At 37.1% G+C, this 18,209-nt stretch overlaps 2 protein-coding genes and 1 long non-coding RNA gene across 5 annotated transcripts; 2 read left to right on the top strand and 1 right to left on the bottom strand.

Moving 5' to 3' along the window:
• Positions 1-449: 449 nt before the first annotated feature.
• LOC147386168 (uncharacterized) lies at positions 450-4,625 on the top strand. Of its 2 annotated transcripts, none has more exons than XM_086422538.1 (4): positions 450-700; positions 3,449-3,695; positions 3,796-3,838; positions 4,301-4,625. In XM_086422538.1, the coding sequence occupies exons 1-4, from the start codon at positions 693-695 to the stop codon at positions 4,420-4,422; spliced, it is 420 nt and encodes a 139-aa protein (XP_086278664.1). In that variant the 5' UTR covers positions 450-692; the 3' UTR covers positions 4,423-4,625. The 2 variants fall into 2 exon arrangements, with proteins under 2 accessions (XP_086278664.1, XP_086278665.1); XM_086422539.1 differs by lacking the exon at positions 450-700 and adding an exon at positions 757-1,009.
• Positions 4,626-4,765: 140 nt separating this feature from the next.
• LOC147386167 (putative copper-transporting ATPase HMA5) lies at positions 4,766-14,178 on the top strand. 2 transcript variants are annotated; one of them, XM_086422536.1, is made up of 7 exons: positions 4,766-5,821; positions 6,130-6,256; positions 8,254-9,637; positions 11,587-11,841; positions 12,316-12,438; positions 12,557-13,027; positions 13,762-14,178. In XM_086422536.1, exons 3-7 carry the CDS (start codon positions 8,303-8,305, stop codon positions 14,176-14,178), a joined length of 2,601 nt encoding a protein of 866 aa, XP_086278662.1. In that variant the 5' UTR covers positions 4,766-5,821; positions 6,130-6,256; positions 8,254-8,302. The 2 variants fall into 2 exon arrangements, with proteins under 2 accessions (XP_086278662.1, XP_086278663.1); XM_086422537.1 differs by lacking the exon at positions 6,130-6,256.
• LOC147386166 (uncharacterized) lies at positions 11,688-17,117 on the bottom strand. The gene is made up of 3 exons (XR_015171758.1): positions 16,755-17,117; positions 11,931-15,732; positions 11,688-11,823 (listed from the first exon to the last, which is right to left on the bottom strand). It is a non-coding gene; the product is annotated as an uncharacterized LOC147386166 (long non-coding RNA).
• Positions 17,118-18,209: the final 1,092 nt, after the last annotated feature.

Below are 18,209 nucleotides of genomic sequence, written 5' to 3'. Positions count from 1 at the left end.
CCATTTTTGATGGGATTAGAAGTTTTGGAATGGGCTTATTTTTGGTGAGGATGATCTCCTCACCGTAGAGATCATCCTCACCAAAACTCAGCCCATTCCAAAATCTCTAACCCATGTTTTGAAAAATGTTTGTCAAAATGTTTGTTGTTGAACATTTCCCAATCTATATATGTTTTTCATTGAGATACAAGTGAGAAGCATTTATGGCTTTGTGCACACCAATGTAAACGATGTCAATTTCAATGTTACTCAGGTAAATTTTTTATCACACAAGACAAAGATATCAACCATCAACGATGGAGGTGTTTAAGTCATTCAAGTCAGTTTCTATGACAAAAGCAATGGCCATCTCAATTCTCAAATATTCACCATAACCATGCTTCATAGTTACGTAAAGAGTCGTGCAGGAAAGATTGTACTCATATCGCACATCCAGGCATGAAAGTGTGTAGCAAGTAGCAACTACATATGTTTTTTGACTCGTATCTCGATGAAAGCATCCCATGGTTCCTGTATACTTTCCCGTCAGGATGGGGGATACGAGGTACAATCTAGAAGTCACTTCAGCATTATTCTTATGTAAAATCTAAATCCTCAAAGTTAAATATTCCCCTCTAATCCTACCACAACTCTCATCATCCTTACATTCGAGATCCGACGATCCGCATCCAGCGTCCCAGCGAACAGATCAAATGGCGAGGTAAGTTCGTTTGATCATTTTCACAATCACCTTGTTCTTCTCCTCGTTAGGAATTTGTTGTTTTACAGCGAAATACCTGATACAGTCGACACCCATCTTTGAATATAACACCCAAGAAGAAACCTCAAAGGTTGAGGAGAGAGAGAGAAAGATTGATATTCTCTCGAACCTTACCAACTTGACACCATCAAGATCAATCAATAAGACTTTATTATGTAATGGCAACTCACGAACCTTAGCAACTTGACACCATCAAGATGATTTCCTCAGTTAGATTGATTTTTGGATTTGAGGTCATCCTATCATTCAGTGAGCTCATTATTCCTAACATCCTTCTTTGATTTGTATGAGACAAATAGATGTTTTAGGGATATTTCCTTTTTCTCATACTTTATATTATTATATAATTTATTAATTAGAGCTATGGACACCATACTAAATTACTTACCTTATATTATTGCTATATTCCTTATAGGAAGGTGGTCTTCTCAATGATTTAAGTCACATCAAAACCCTCACAAAGTTTGAAATCTTCACCTCAAAGATCCTAGTGTTGAAGAGTTTTCTTCTTTCATTTTGGAATCTAGAAATTGTTGAACGACAAATTTCTTAGGTTCAACATCTTTAGTCTTGTCATTCTTTTCTAACGTGTATCATAGATTTGTCACGCATTCAAAGCTAGAAAATATTTATTGTAGGAGATTTTTGGATCTCTAACTCCTTGAGATCAGTGTTGCACTTGATTTTTGCATTCTTGAACTTCGTGTCACAGTAAATGAAGACTTTGATTATCTTCTCTGGTGGACTTCTCTTCTGATCGTTTTCTTTGTTGCTCTTTACTTGAAAAGACATTGATGTGGTGCTGGTCAAAGGGCCTCCGACATTCAAGTTAGAACTTATAATAAATTACAAATCAACAAAAGAAAATAAGACTAAGAAATTTCTTGTGCGGTGTGGCTTCTGCCTTGGGTTTGAATGAAAGAGACTACTCTATGTTATAGAATATGCTATTTAATGGTGATAGTAACTCAGTTGTAACCACCCACCTATGTTATTTAACATTTATGGCAGTAAAAGCCCATGATGTTTTGATGACAGTGAAGATCCAGTCCTCTTGGTTCTTGTAACTTACATGAGGAGTGGTCTTAAATGTATAATTGGTCTAACTTGGTGGACGTTTAATTTCTGAATTGACTTAGTCGTGTTATGCAGTTGTAACTCTTTCGGGCATCGTACGTTATTTGAATAATATTGGATGAAACCTTTGTTACTTAGTTGCTTTGCTCGTGCAATTGTTGGAGGGGTTCAACTTAAGGAGGTTGAACCTATTGGAGTTCACAAAAGGGTGGTTGGACTAATCGGACTAAGCTTTTGGTGTACATTATAAGGAGGGATGGACTTAAAGGCTGAACCCCTTGGTGTCATTGTAAGGAAGGATGAACTTAGAGGCCAAACCTCTTGGTGTTGTGTTATTAGAAGGGACAGATTAAGAGGCTGATCCACTTGATGTTACTTTCTTAGAAGGGACGGACTAAGAGGTTGATCCTTTTGGTGTTGCTTTATTAGGAGGGACAGATTAGAGAGGCAGAACTTCTTTGACGTTGCCTTATTAGGAGGGATGAACTAGAGAGGCAGAACCCCTTTCATGTTGCCTTATTAGGAGGGATGAATTAGTGAGGCCGAGGAGGGACGGACTAGTAAGGTCGAACCTCTTTGATGTTGCCTTATTAGGAGGGACGAATTAGAGTGGTCAAACCTCTTATGTTGCACCATAGAGAAGGACAAAATAAAGAGGCCGAACCTCTTAATGTACTAGATAAGGGGTTCAAACCTTATCTTGCCTTTTTTGGATTCGGATCCTGTTGGTCAGGTTTGATTTGGTAAGATTTGATTATTTAAATGTAACTTTGTTAATCCCTAGGAAGGAATAATTTGGGTTCCTACATATATTTTATTTAGATTGTTAGTCCCGGTGAATCAAATTCGAATAATCAACAAATTTCCTAAGAGTTTTTATCAAATAATGGTGATGTCCAATATAAGTTTGTACCAATTTGGAGCAGATCAATCAATAATAATTCTTTTCAAATCAAAAATAAAATATCCAACAAGATGTTAATTCAATCAGTAGTAGTCCAATAAATAAAAAAACCGAAATCAGATCTTGAACTGAATTTCTTCGGTAGATGAAAAAAAGAAATTCAGTAGATGAAAAAAAAGTTATTGATTCATCGTGGCTCGTTTGAACACAATGTCCCAAACTCAAAACTTGTAAAGAAAGTAGTGAGGATGGTGAGAAGGTGAAACAAATGATGTTTTTTTTCATTTCCTGCTTTTCGATCTCAATATGCCTTTGTGCTAAAAAACAGAGAATAATTCTCTCCCAAATGCACATCCAAGAAATGGATTGAGGTTGACACTACTAGCATCTCTTACACACCCATTTTCTCCTCTATGTGAGACACTAGAGAACATGTCTCAAGCGTCTCTAGATAGAGACTTGTTCAACCACTTTTCATTCTAAGTATTTATCTAATTTAATAACAAAATGATTCTTGAACTGTTTATTAAGGGATTATAACATGTAATTTATCATCAATGAGAAACTAGCTACTTTTTATTTTTATTTTTACTATAGTGTTGATAGCATGATTTGAAATCTTCACTAACACCGTTTTCCATAATTGCTCACTTCCTTTTGGACTCTCTTTGTATTCTCACATTGAAATGGAAATTTTTGGCAAACAGAGCAATGACCGAGGGAACATTTAGTCTCTTCAGACATTCCTTCAGTCTCATCAGAAGCTTTAGTGCTTCTGCAGTTTCATCTTCTACAAATGCAATGACATCAGTGTCAAAGAGACCAAAGCGTAGGAAGAGGAAGAACCTCATTGAAGTCGCCCAATTTCTTCCCAACTGGGGAATTGGATATCAGATGGCCAAGACTCATTGGGTTGGAGTATCGTATCAAATTACCAAGATCAATCTCTACAAGGTTTCTGTTTATTTCTCATTTCATTTCTGTTCTTATGTTTTCCTTTCCATCTATTTTCACGTTATTGTTTGTTTTTAATTTGGTTTGGTTTTTGTTGTAGGATGGTTGTCATGGAAAGGCATGGGGGATTGTTTACAAAGATGGTTAGTTGTTTTTCCCCTCTTTATGCTTTTAGGATTCCAAGTTTCATATAGAGAGCTATTGATAATTTTATTTTTTATCTTTCGTGTTGTGTACTGTTCTAGCCATACATAGGCTGGAGAATGGTATACAACACATAGACTTGGGCGATGTATCGAGAAGCCCACTCAAAGTATTTAGGCTTAAATACCCACTCTTGAGATTGATCTTGGAAAAGTAATGGCTCCATAAAGCATATCTTACATGTCATCAAATTGAAGAAATAAAAGAAAAAATGGATTCTGATGTGATCCGATAATGGCCCGACTAACGATGCACATTCTCACTTTTTGTTCTTCTTGTGTGTAAGGCGGAATTGCTCCAAAGAAAAAAAGTTTGTATTTAGAAGCCTGTTAGATAGTTAAAACAACAATATATTTTCTGTACATGCACATTCAAATGATGTGTTTAAGCATTTTTTCCAGGCATTCCAGCTTCAGATGCTCCAAAGAAAATAAGTGGGGTTCACAAGCGCTGTTGGAGGTACATTCCACACTCAAAGAAAACTATAGAAAGCACACCAAAACCAGAAGTTCAATCAGCTTGATTCCCAGTATTTGGATGGTGAGGGTATATGTTCTCTGTCCTCTCACCTTTAATTTTTTTTTTTCTTGTTTTTATTTTCTATGTTAAAGTTGGTATGCTTGAAAACAGCACCACTTCGTTGTTACATTGAAGGCGTTGTCTTTGAATGTAATTTTCTTGAATAATGGGGGCATATCAGATAATGGTGGAGACCTTACACTCATCCATGTTCATTTGGAACAAAAATGGCTTGAAAACTGAAACTGGAGCTTTTGCAAAGCAAACATAACTGCATAATAGTCTGGCCCAAGGGAGATGAAAGCTTGAGCAAAATATTTTAGGAATCTCGTCCTTACTGACTGAATCCTTCTTTTAAGAGTCCTCCAAAGTCCAAACCCACTCACAAACATCGTATAACCTGGCTCTTGGTAACCCTCTCTCAATTGGGTACCTCAATCCATATCTTGTTAAGTTTTAATTTTTATTTATTTCTTAAATAGATCTCGATATTTGAGTATGATAATCGCGTGTGAGTACTTCCGAAGTACAGTACGCCTCGATATTTTTGAACTTTGGGCGGTCTCACCGAACCCACATCCACTCTCCACTTCCTTACTTAGTCCTTGTTCTCATTTCATACTTTTGGGTTCCCATGAATGTGTATATTTTTCTAAATATATGGAGGGGCCCAAAAAAGTTCTCCTCAAGAAGAGTTAAACTACGTTTTCTGTTGCCCCCAGTATATTAGATTATCCTAGATTGTGTGTTGATCTTGTTAAGCCTTTTTCGAGAAATTTTATTTCCAGAATTTAGGAACAAGTTTGGAGATTGTGTGAGTGTTTGTAAACCACGACATCATTGGTACTTAATTCACTCAACCTGTTAATACCAAAATCTTTGATGTCTAGTCTTCGCAGTGTCTTGTGAAATATTTTTAGGGTCCACTAAATGGTATAAATATATCTTTTGGTGGACCTATACACAAACAAATAATTTGATCGATGACTTATACTAATTGCATTTGAGTGTGGTCAGTGGGCTTGATCTTTTTTCATGTCTATATATAGTTTTTTGTGGATGGGTTCACTAACTGAGAATCTGAACATTGGGTTAGTGTGGGTCTAAAGAGTGTACCACAAGGAAAATTCAGTGGGAAGACATCAACCTTTATATGTTAATAGGAACAACAAATTTGTGCGTTGTGTATTATGGTGTCTCCACCACCATTAAGATCCACTTATTCTTTTGCTAGTGGAGCTCAAAAAGTTGATTTTGAAATGGACCCCCCTCGAGGATGAAGAGACATTAGATGGCGAGTTTAAGACTTAAGTTGTAATATTACTCCTAAAAGCTATAAAGCATGGTTTTAAATTAGTTCAAGACCGAGATGACTAGCTATTTCAGTATCAATTGTGAACGAGGTGAGACATGAAACTGAGATTTAATTTCCTTTTCTTCTTCAATTTCTTGTTCTTCAGTGTTGAGATCTTTTCTTTATGTTGTTTCTTGATTCAAAGATCTGATGAATTGATTTTAAAAATCATCCTAGACCAAGATGACTCACCCAAATCATCTTAGTATCGTTCTTGAATGATACAAGATGCAGAATTGGGAGAATTTTCTTTCTTTTTGCAAAAATGATTGCCTCTGCAATAGATCTTTGGCAGTTGAAAGCAACTACTTAATTATTAACCTATTTTTGTTACTATATTTTGTGTTTGCTTGGAAGATCCATTGGCTGACAAAGGTGTGGTGGATATCAAATAATTTCCTCATGATCTTATCTTTTATATAAATTTAAATCTGTCTTCACGAAGAAGCCAATAAAATGAAGAGAGAGAAAGGAATCTCCTAAGGTAAATCCAATTTCCTTGCTAATGTGCATGTTGGGTCGACCCATTTTTGATATATATATATATATATATATGGGAAGCGTTCAGATGCCCTAAAAAGAACCAAACATTTTTCAAAATAGGAGTTAGAAGTACTGGAATTAGCTGATTTTTTATCAGGATGATATCCTCATCATAAAGATTGTCCTCACAAAAAATCAGCCCATTCCAAAACTTTTAACCTATACATTGAAAAAAACTTTCGAACAATATTTGGCTCACTTTAGGGCTTCCAAATGCCACCCTATATATATATATATATATTTGTTCGTTTATTGTGGGTATCCTCACCCTTCACGAGGAAAGTCTTACGTGCACTTGGTAGTATTGAGGGGTCAATCGGACCTTGGAGGGTAGCCCCAAGGAGTTCATTGCTTTGTGGGGTGGGGTGGGGTTTGAACTCTTGACCTATCCCTTCTTGATGACTGGCTTATCAAGACTCGGCTTGCTAGGCCAAACCCTTGGGATTACAAAATATCTCGATGGTTTATAGAATTTAAAAAGTTTTCACTGAAAGTTTCTTAGGTATTATTTGGGTCAGTGTCACTTCCAATGTAGGTGTTTTCTATTGAAGCTAGGCTATAAGAATCACTTTTGTTCCCATGTGAAAGGCCACATCTATCATGTTGGTAAGAACGAAAAAGACAAGGCAAATGCTGAACTGACTTCGACCACCACAGCGCTCAACACTGTACCGATGTGGCATTATGCTGAATTGCTGATAATCATTGAATTTTTTTCCTTGCATCTTCAGGAAATAAATTAATGGTTATCTACACACTGTCATGTCAGCATAGTGTTGAGCTGAGTGTTGAAGGAAGTCACTCTAGAACAATTCGAAAGAGAAACTTGAAGCATTGATTACATCTTAAAATGTCACGGTTTAGCACAACATTGGGACCCATCGACACACAAGTATTCCAATAACTTAAGCCAGTCTCTCGCCCTTTTTCACTTTCTTCAACACACATTGACTAAATAAAAAGAAATATGATAAAAAAAAGATTGAAATTGATAGCCGTGCTTATTTTTGTTAGTGGGTCCAAGAGTGTGCTTTGAGAACAAAGCTAAGAAGACCTTGCACAATGATGAAAATTGTTCTAATGTGAGCCTAATCAATGCTAAATAAAATAGAAAACATATAAAGAGATTTTTGAGATTCACCCTTATATTTTTATAGATTACGTCTTTGGAGATTATCGAACTTCTTTACAATCGCAAGCAAATGAAAGGGGATTCACATCTCTCTCCCCTAAAATCTGTTTTCTCATTATAACACAATATTAGGGTTGTCAATAGGTCAGTTCAATCCCTAGAGGAATCAGAATCGTTATATGTTGTTGGTTCCAATTCTCAAATTGATGGAATCAAAATTTCCCCCCTTTAAATATCCGATTCTTGATTCTTTTCAATTCCTATGAGTTTTGGTTTTTAGCAGGAGACCTGACCCCAATCAATCCAATAAGAAGAAATCCATAATTTTTATTTCAAATTGATTTGATTAGGTAATTCATCACTATATATATATATATATATAGGAAGCGTTCAGAGACTTTAAAGAGAGTCAAACATTGTGCCAAACATTTTTGAAAATAGGGGTTAAAAGTGTCGGAATGGGCTGATTTTTTATGAAGATGATCTCTTCAACTGAAACTTCTAACCCTAGTTTACAAGTTGAAAAATTGTGGACCATCCGATTTTTATAAACCACTTTTGATGAGGTTAAAAGTTTCAGAAGGAGATCATTCTCATAAAAAATCAGCCAAGTTTGAAACTTCTAACCCATACATTGAAAAATGTTTGGCACAATATTTGGCTCCCAATGTATGTTACTGCAAGTTGGGATGGTTGGAAAGTGAAGACACGTCTATCAGGACTAACTCAGAGTGTGGAATTTCGTTGTACCCTAGTGTGCTTTTTAAATTTTATCGCCTCCTGTAATGTCATGTCTCTTGTCCCAGGAAATTAGAAGCCTTTTAAAAGCACCATTCTCCTCCATATTTACAAAAAATGAAGGAAACCATGGCTAACCCCTCTACCCTCCGATCATGCCGCTTTCGCATACAAGGAATGACATGCACTGCATGCTCCACTGCCATCGAATCCACCCTCCAAAACATTACTGGAATCCGAAGCGCTGCAGTTGCCTTAGCAACTGAAGTAGCTGAAATCGAATTCTATCCTAACTTATTCACCCTCACCCAACTACTTGAAACTATAGACAACATGGGTTTTGAAGCCTCCATCATTTCAACAGGAGAAAACACAACAATTCTCCACCTCAAACTCGAAAATCCAATCGAAGAAGTGCTTCTTCAAACCATTACTACAAACTTACAAGGTATCGAAGCCATAGAATTAGATCCATCTCATAAAATACTAACCATTTCTTACTCATCACATGTAATCGGACCCCGAAAGATAATCTCGACCGTTGAATCAAAAGGACTCAAGGCATCACTTGTTGATGAGAGAGAGAACGAAGATCGATTGAAGAATTCAGACATCAAGAGTCACTACCACAGCTTTCTCCTTAGCCTTATCTTCACCATCCCCGTGTTCATGTCGTCCATGATCTTAGCCTACATTCCGTCGTTTAAAGCTGCATTTCTCGACAAACGTGTGGTTAACAGTCACACGCTTACACTTGGAACACTGTTTAGGGGTATAATGTCCACCCCGGTACAATTTATAATCGGTTGGAGATTCTACGTCGGGGCGTACAAGGCCTTGATGCTACGTTGCCCCAACATGGATTGCTTAGTCATGGTTGGAACCAATGCCGCCTATTTCTACTCGGTCTATGTTGTTATTCGATCTTCGACATCAAAAGATTTCAATAACGAGGATTTCTTCGAAACGACAACGATGTTGATCTCTTTCATTCTACTCGGAAAATATTTGGTTGCATTGGCTAAGGGAAAGACGAGCGATGCGATATCGAAGCTCATGAAACTTGCGCCAGAGACAGCGAGATTGGTGATTTTCGATGAAGTGGGGAGATTAATTGGAGAGGAAATTATTGATCGGAGATTAGTTGAGAAGGATGATGTTGTGAAGGTTTTAGCAGGAGAGAGGGTTAGTGTTGATGGAGTTGTGGTGATGGGAGAGAGTCACGTGGATGAGAGTATGGTCACAGGAGAGTCAAGGTGGGTCCGGAAGGTGATTGGTGATGAGGTGATTGGGGGGACGATTAACGGATTAGGATTGTTGCACGTGCGAGTAACATGTGTGGGATCAGAAACTGCGGTTGCTCGGATTATAAGGCTTGTTGAAGGAGCTCAGATTGCCAAGGCACCAGTGCAAAAGCTTGCGGACAGGATATCTCAGTACTTCGTTCCACTAGTAAGTTTCTATCATAGAAATAAGTCCATATCGATACAGTTAGTGTGTCACTAAAATGCCACGCGTCATAAAAATGAGTCGTGATTTTCCGACGACCCTTCTGACACACATTCCCATACGCCCCTTGACATGGCATGGGCTAGAATCATATAGATTTTCCCCTCAGGATGCACAGCTGCACATCTGTATATCACAAAGAAAAGAATCTATGATTCTAGAATATGTCACGTCAAGGGGTGTGTGTGAGGGAGCGTTAGAAAATCATTATTCTAATAAAATATCTAATGATGAATGGACGTGATAAATCATACGCGGCTTATGTGATAAGGGCACATAACCGTTGATCTTTTCTACTTGTGTATCCCGAAGAAAAAGATATACGATTTCATAATCTTGTCACATCAGCCACTTACATACTGCATTCCATTCCTCATGACTATGACTCATGCCTTTACAAAGTTCAACGACCGCTCATCTTTTTCTTTTTTAGTTTCACAACTCACAACTTTACAATTATAAGTGGAACTCTAGCTTATTTAAATCTATCGTGTAAGTGTAAGACATTAAGGATAACCTTTCTTACTTCACTTTAACCAAAGATAAAATAAAATAAAATAAAATAAATAAATAATTAATTAAAGAAGCAATAATTATTAATACGCAAAGCATCCAAAAGTAAAGAGCATCTGTACTTTTACTTTGAATAATGAGGAATTCACGCAATAAATTGCGTGGCTGATGAGGCAAGACACAATACCATAGATTTTTTCCTTGTGTGGAAGATAAGGATCCATAATTTTGTGCCCTTGTGCATCAACTAGGTACCCATCGCGTGCATTCATCACAACTCTTTTACTTTTGATTGACAGCATTATTAAGAAAGCACTAAGCTCGACTCACTCTAGGGGTTCTCCCACATTAAACAAAAAGGTTAAAAGTGATAACACTAATGTTTTAGAGATTATCAATATCAATTGTGATGATTCTTTTAATGAAAATCACTTTTTTTTTCCACTCACATTAAAGGGTAGAGCCAGGATTTAATTTGTTTGGAAATACTTAAGACCCTTTCAAATTTTAAAAATTCTTGTGAAAGCAATAGCAACAACATTTAAAACTAATAAGTTTTGTAGGGGCAAGTGCCCCCTCTATAAATCCGCCTCTAGTCATGCTTGATGCTCTCTCCATTAAACAAAAGCTTAAAGGAGATATCACTAATGTTCTAGAGATCATCAATATCAATTTTAACAATTCGTTTAATGAAAAGCTTTTTTAAATTTCTTAATAAAAGAGGTGTCCTAACGTATTAGAGCACCCAACTAATCTGCGGGCATTTGGGTTAAATCCTTGAGGGTAGCACCTAAGGGACGATTCAAACTCAAGACCTTCGCTTCCTGAGGAGTGAATCTGACCATTTCGCCAAATGTTGGCTAATGTTCATTCTTGCTTTTTTTTTTTGGGTTCTCCATTTCCACAAAAGTAGGGTTATTCTAACCCCAAACTCCTTTGAAGTACAACAAAGCCCTTGTTCTCTTATTAAAAAATCACTGAGCTCTAATAAGCCTTTGGATGATCTGGGCTTAGACCCATAGCTCGTTGGTTTGACACATTGCCTAACAACTTTGAGGTCATGGATTCAAGTCCAGCTTGCCCATCAAAATATAAAAGCCTTTGGATGATCTTTATTGTATGATCTATAGACAGTAGTACAATCAATTACATACCCAAAATCTGGTGGTTTTGAAGAACATCACAGAGGTTGACTCATCTTTAATGGTGGATCTAGGGGAATAAATAGGCTGAGCATGAGCCCATCTTTTATTAAAATTTGATTTGAATGCAAACCCAATGACCAGTTCAATATAGATTAATCGAGTCTGGGCAATTTACACCACTAGGTGGTCCTTGCCCATGGAGCTTGTTTGCTGTTTACTCTATAATTTTTACAGGTAGTTGGTAGTGGTTTGGTGACATGGTTGGGCTGGTACATTGCTGGGACATTAAAAATGTATCCAAGGGAGTGGGTGCCATCATTCATGGACAGATTCGAGTTGGCCCTTCAGTTTGGTATATCAGTAGTGGTGGTTGCTTGCCCTTGTGCGTTGGGCTTGGCCACTCCCACAGCTGTGATGGTGGGCACTGGAGTGGGTGCTTCTCAGGGCGTCCTCCTCAAAGGCGGCCAAGCACTGGAAAGCGCACACAAGGTAATGTTAATATTACTAATCTCATTCCACACTCCACAAGCTCAAACACAAAGTAAAGAAAGAGAAGATTTGGCCCATTAATTAGTGACCTACAAAGATAAAGTCCGCCCGATGGGTGATTTAGAGCCATTTTTCACCTTGGCCTTCACAAACAGACCCTAGAGTGGTTTTGAGCCTATTATTGAAAAGCCCACAGAGGCCTAAAATCATCAATAAAACTGTCCTTTGGAAAGCAAGTCCCTTAAGAGGAAGAGCAAATATTCATGGGTTAGTGGGCCAGAAAGATTGATCCTAGTGGCATTTGAGAGGGGAATTCAAACCAAAATTTAAAGAGCTTCTATTAACACACCAAACTATATGTAGATGAATCATTTGATTTCAAAAGGATTGGTGTGTTGCAAGTAAAAGTTGGTTTGCCAATAGAATATCTCAAAATTGATCATAGTAAGATTTTTCATGGTGTCTGTTGATCAGGTGAACTGCCTAGTGTTCGACAAGACGGGGACGTTAACTGTGGGAAAGCCAACTGTTGTGAGCACAAAGCTGCTTATAGATATGCCTCTTCCTGATTTCTTTCAACTAGTGGCTGCAACTGAGGTAGGCATGTCTTAAAAACACTACATGATCTACACCTCGCATTATTGTGCACAACAGCTTGTAATCGATTCAGAAGTTCGATTACTCTTGGGTGACTAATGAGTCTTCGATTGCGCAGCTTAACAGTGAGCACCCAATAGGGAAGGCCATAGTGGAACACGCGAAGAATCACGTACAAACTCAGGGCTGGCCTGAGGCTCATGACTTTGAGTCCATCACGGGACATGGAGTCAAGGCCACAGTCCACAACAAATGCATCATTATAGGAAACAAGGCTCTCATGCAAACGTTTGGCATTGAGATTCCAAGAGGTGCTTATGATTACTTGGATGGTGCCCAGCGCCTTGGCCAGACAGCAATCCTCGTTTCAATTGATGGAGATGCTGTGGGAGTGATTGCAGTCTCAGATGCAGTGAAGCCAGAGGCTTTTGAAGTCATCTCCATCTTAAGGAGAATGGGTATGAGAGAGTTGATGGTAACTGGCGACAGCCCAACAACAGCAAATGCAGTTGCCAAAGAACTTGGTATCGATTTTGTTGTGGCTGAAGCCAAACCTGAAGACAAAGCCCAAAAAATACGAGAATTGCAGGTAAGAAGTTCAAGATGAAGTACATAAGCCTGAGACTAGATAATCATAGATGGTGAGAATCGTTTTAAAAAAAGCAGAGATACGCACAGAGTAGGTATGCAAGGGGCCTTAGAGCAACTCCAACCCAAGGCTTCAAATTGGCATCTTCTTCAATAAAAAGGCTAAAAATAGCATTTATGAAAAAAAAAAGTACAAAATAGGAATTTTGACAAAAGTGAAAAGGGATAGAGAGAGGACTTCAAAAATTCTCTCTAAGCTCTATATTTGAAGATGTGAACAGTGATATAGAGCCCAAATCTTCATTTGAAACTTGGTTGGAGTTTGGTTCGTAGGGCTCCATCTCTAAATATAGAGATTTGAAGCCCAGTTGGAGTAGCTCTTAGTGACTTAATATCATTCTATGGATTCTATGCCAATCCTCATGCAGAAAATATATTAAATTAAATGATTTAGGCAAGAGTAAAAAAATTTAGACAATCAAAATACATCAAAAATATATATCTATATATATATAATAATAAAATTTGGTGAGATCAGATCACCACCATCTGATTGCGCTGATTATTCTTGGTGTAAAGGATGCTAGATTGTTTAGGATTGGGGCCATTGTGCATATGACCACACTTACAGTCTACAAAATTTAGAACATATTTGATCGTTTCCCCAACTTTGTGTATCTTTTATTCTCATCTCAGTATGTCCCTCACCTTTTTCTTTCTTTTTTTTCCCCTTAGAGGGATGGCTACATTGTGGCAATGGTGGGGGATGGGATTAATGACTCACCTGCATTGGCTGTTGCGGATGTTGGAATGGCAATTGGAGCCGGCTCTGACATTGCTATCGAGGTTGCTAATGTTGTTTTGATGCGGAGCAACCTAGAAGATGTGGTCACTGCTATCGACCTCTCTAGGAAGACATTCAACAGGATCCGATTAAACTACGTGTGGGCTCTGGCTTATAATGTGATGGCGATACCCATTGCTGCCGGTGTCTTATTCCCCTTTACAGGATTCCGATTACCACCATGGGTTGCAGGTGCTGCCATGGGTGCTTCTTCAGTGAGCGTTGTTTGTTCCTCTCTCATTCTTAAGTATTACAGTAGACCCCGAGAACTCAACTTGCTCCAACTCCATGGAGTCAAAGTCCAATAGGAGCATGTCGCTAGCAGGAAATTAATGTCAATTGGGGTGTTAAATTCCGTTCTTGATAGAAATAAAGTACAAGCTTTGGGAAGGTACCAGCATGTTAACTTGGTCAAAGTTTGCTTAGTGTTGATACCACAACCTGGGTTCAAAATCAAATCTTCACCTACTAATTTCTCACTAATCTAGCTTGCCTAGCAAGAAGAAAAAAAAAACGTACAAGATTTGGATCCATAGAATGAACGTAGAAAACTGCAATAATTAATGCTAAACTATCTAAATTCTTGTGGCATTAAAAGCAATGGTCGTAAAAGGAATATTATTGTGCGGAAGCGTAATATGAGTAAATTTTTTTATTGATGAAGTCACGAAAACAATATAGAATTAGGGTTTTACATATAACAAATATATAGCGTCCTAGGGCTTCCAACATATTTTGTAGTACCGAAAATACCCTTAGAAGTTGTACGAATGCCTAACATGTCATAAGGCACTTGAGCCCTCGACACTTTGCGACAAACCCAAGTCCTGCATACTTCCATTGAAGTAACTTGAGATTAGGGCCACAACTAACAAATGTCTTATGCTACATTTTTTATACAGAACATGAAACCCATAGACCTTTCGAACTTGAAATAAGTGAATCACCTGTTGGATGGGAATACCAATTGGTTGAATGGTCTTAATCAGTTGATTTTTCACTAAAACTTGGTTGGTAAAATGTAAAAATATACATAAGATTAATAGTTGGTAAAAGGTTCATACGTTGGGATGACCAGTTAGATGTCATTAATCATCCACATTCCGGAAGATGGTCCACTGGTCGAACTATCCAAATTGATAAGTTGGTGGGTCTCAACAAAAAACTGAAGGATAATGGCAGCAAGTGATCAAATAGAGTAGTTCCTTTTATAGAAAATTATTTTCTAGAGAGCATGCACTATCGAGTGCAGGAAGCATCACATATAGATTCATTATTGGAAATGTTGTAATTTAGTTTACCCATTTTAGAAGGCTATATTAATCATATAATTTTTACAAGGTATTTGTGTTATTTGTTGTTATGCAAGCTGTATGCATACTTGTTATTACCAGGAAAAATGGCAATTAGTTGCCTAGTTTGCATGGCCTCAATCCAGTAACTCTGTGAGTTCTATCTCAGTGACCTGGTTTCAAATCCTGCCAGCAACGAGAAATGCAGGTTTCATTGATAGTAAATCAGCGATTTATAATGGACTAGATGAAACCTTCTTTCTCGAATTACTCATGGGCAGCATCATGAGATTGTTTGTTATTAGAGTTCAATTTATACTTCACTATCACTCGTACTACATGTGAGAAAACCTGATCGGGAGCAATTTCAAAATCGTGTGACATATCTAGGGTTTCAAAAGAATCAGTTGAGAAGGAGAAAGTACTGCAATTTACTAGAATGATGAAACATACCCTTTTACAGTTATTTTATGGGCAAACCCTTTACCATGGTATTGCCTCTGCAACAGTTTGATTGAAACTGAGGTCTACTAAGCTCTCTTGCCCACAGAACATAAATCATACAGTTGCCTGCAAAAGACTTTCTTAGATTACTTTCAGCTTCTATAAATGAAAAATAAATAAATGTCTCAGCAGGTGTTATTTAAGGCATCAAACAAAGTTTTGGTGTGAACTTTTAAAATCAAACCAACATGTTTTCTCTTTTATGTTTAGACTCGCATTGTTTAGGACTTAGGAAGAGAGCGGATCCATCCCAAGTACATATCGGATTATTCTTCATTTAGTCTTAGTTCAAAATGAGGGAATTTCAAATTCGCTAAGGCAGTGGTGATTGTGCACGTATAAATAATCGTGAGGAGCTGAGGGACCTTTTCTATTTGTCACGTATCACATTGACGATTGATTTGTTGACTGTTGGGGTAGATCAATCTCATCCGTTCGCTTGTGCAATTAAGTACAAAATGGTGTGTCTATTGTGTGACTGGGTGTATTGGCTCGATTCCAATTGCCCGATGCACGAACATGTATGACCAAGCAGCAGATGTTAAGTTAATGTTTATGTTAGTTCAAAGTTGGGACAAACTCAAACTGTCTCTTGATGAAAATGTAGGAATGAGCCCCTTATAAGACACATTAAGATTGAAAAATACAAGGGCTTAAGATGACCCAAAATATCCAATTTAAACCACATAAACCAATCAACCAATTTGAAAAGAGAAAACATACATTTGTATTCCAATTTCAACAAAAACATTTTGGGCACTTCATTGTATCCTTGAAAGTTGAAACCGCTTCATTGTATACAGTTTGTGCACTAGTGAAATTTACCAGAAAATTAAGGAATTTGTTTTAAAGATATCGTCTTTTTTCTCCATTTTCTTGCTATATAATCTTCCACTATTTGAACTGTTTATCCAACAAACAAATCAAAGTCTATAGTACTCTAAGATGTTGGAACCTAAATAAATATCTCCATTAACAAGAGATCAGTGAAATTTATAAAAAAAATGAGATCAGAAAAAAAAAAATATTATTTTTGAAATTTTCAACATATTTGAATCGATCGAAAATCAATTCGACTAGAACAGTACCTCTTCTTAAGTTTCTTCAAAAGTTCTTCATCCCAGTTGGTAGGTTTCTTCTATGTCTCTCTTTTTCGCGGTTAATTGTCCGCCATTAACGAGTTCGAGAGTTGCAGAGCAAAATGTCTTGTACGTTGCTGAAGAAGACACCTACCTAGAACTTGGAAGTTGGAAGAGGAAGTTGAGGTGTCGATCACTAACACATCAATTATTGCCACGTGGTTTAAACTTGGAGTCCATCCACGTGGCTTAACCATAGTGGCATGGGAGCCCAACTGTTGGTGGGCCAAACTTTAATAGATTTTTTGGGCCGTTAATCATTTGGCAACTTTTGTCGGGACAAATTATTTCCCGCTACTGGTATAAGTTGAAAACTTGGAATACAAAAAATACCGTAATTTAGACCGACATGGCCCGTAACGTTTTGCTTAATATTAGAGATAGCCTTGTGTTTCCAAATTAATGACATGCCCCCTTGACCTATGTTTTGTTTGAGAGAGCAAAGTAAAATGACGGAAATGCCTTTCTTCAGTTAAAATCTGTTTATTTTTCTCCTGCAACAAGATATGATTTTAAGAGAAGTAAAATATTAATTTTGGATTAAAAATCAAAGATTTTTATAATAAATTTGAAGATTGTATTGAATAAGTTAAAAATAGAGTCATCATAATATGACTCATCAGGTGACATACTCAATCAACTCCTTGACGTGGACAAGTTTGAGAATTATCAATTTGTACGTCTCGGGATACATGGCTCCCTCATGATACACTTTTTTTTATAAAATTGGAAAGTGTAATTGTATATCCCGAGACATACAGATTTATGATTCCTGAACTTGTCACATTGGGAAGTCGATTGAGTATGCCACCTGACGAACCGTATTATCACGACCCTTAAAAATAACTAATTTTTATGGTAAAATTTTTAATTCTCACCCTTCAACATGATATTCTTTCTCCTTCAACCCTCAAACCCCATGAATTAAATAAAATTTTGGTGATAATTAAAAAAGATGGATTTTTGGCTAGAAAAATAAAGAGGTTTTTTTTATTTTTTTATACCATACATTGAAGATAAAAGTTTGAATAGATTAAAAATAAATATTTTACTCTAGAAACTAACAATTTGAAGATTGATAGGGAGCAAAAGGTAGAGATTAAAGATAAGAATAATGATTTTTTGACACCCCTTTTGATATATGCCTCATGATGTGGCATGTATTAAAATCATAGATTCTTTTTCTTGGAATGCACAATTGCACATATTTATGGGGATGTGCAATTGAATATTTTGAGAAAAAAAAAAACTATGGTTCTAATTCATACCAAGTTAGGGGGCGTATGATGGGTGGGGGTGGGTCAGATGGGGTGTTAAAAAATCATGACTCTAAAGATAAGGTCATTTATGTTATTTTCTTTTAGTGTTTAAGACACAACCTAGGTCAAGGGGGTATATCATCAG

The sequence above is a fragment of the Akebia trifoliata genome, chromosome 14 (genome assembly GCF_017979445.1).
Source record: "Akebia trifoliata isolate Shusen 1 chromosome 14, ASM1797944v1, whole genome shotgun sequence".
Classification (NCBI taxonomy): Eukaryota; Viridiplantae; Streptophyta; class Magnoliopsida; order Ranunculales; family Lardizabalaceae; genus Akebia; species Akebia trifoliata.
The sequence above is the reverse complement of the archived record's forward strand: the minus strand, read 5'-3'. Positions and strand labels throughout refer to the sequence as shown.

Excerpts from the sequence above, each read along its gene's own strand:
- LOC147386168 (XM_086422538.1), top strand. Across the intron at positions 3,696-3,795 it reads CCAAGATCAATCTCTACAAG|GATGGTTGTCATGGAAAGGC; the intron begins GTTTCTGTTTAT and ends TTTTTGTTGTAG. Across the intron at positions 3,839-4,300 it reads GGGGATTGTTTACAAAGATG|GCATTCCAGCTTCAGATGCT; the intron begins GTTAGTTGTTTT and ends CATTTTTTCCAG.
- LOC147386167 (XM_086422537.1), top strand. The coding sequence starts at position 8,303 with ATGAAGGAAACCATGGCTAACCCCTCTACCCTCCGATCATGCCGCTTT. Across the intron at positions 12,439-12,556 it reads AACTAGTGGCTGCAACTGAG|CTTAACAGTGAGCACCCAAT; the intron begins GTAGGCATGTCT and ends TCGATTGCGCAG. Across the intron at positions 13,028-13,761 it reads AAAAAATACGAGAATTGCAG|AGGGATGGCTACATTGTGGC; the intron begins GTAAGAAGTTCA and ends TTTTCCCCTTAG.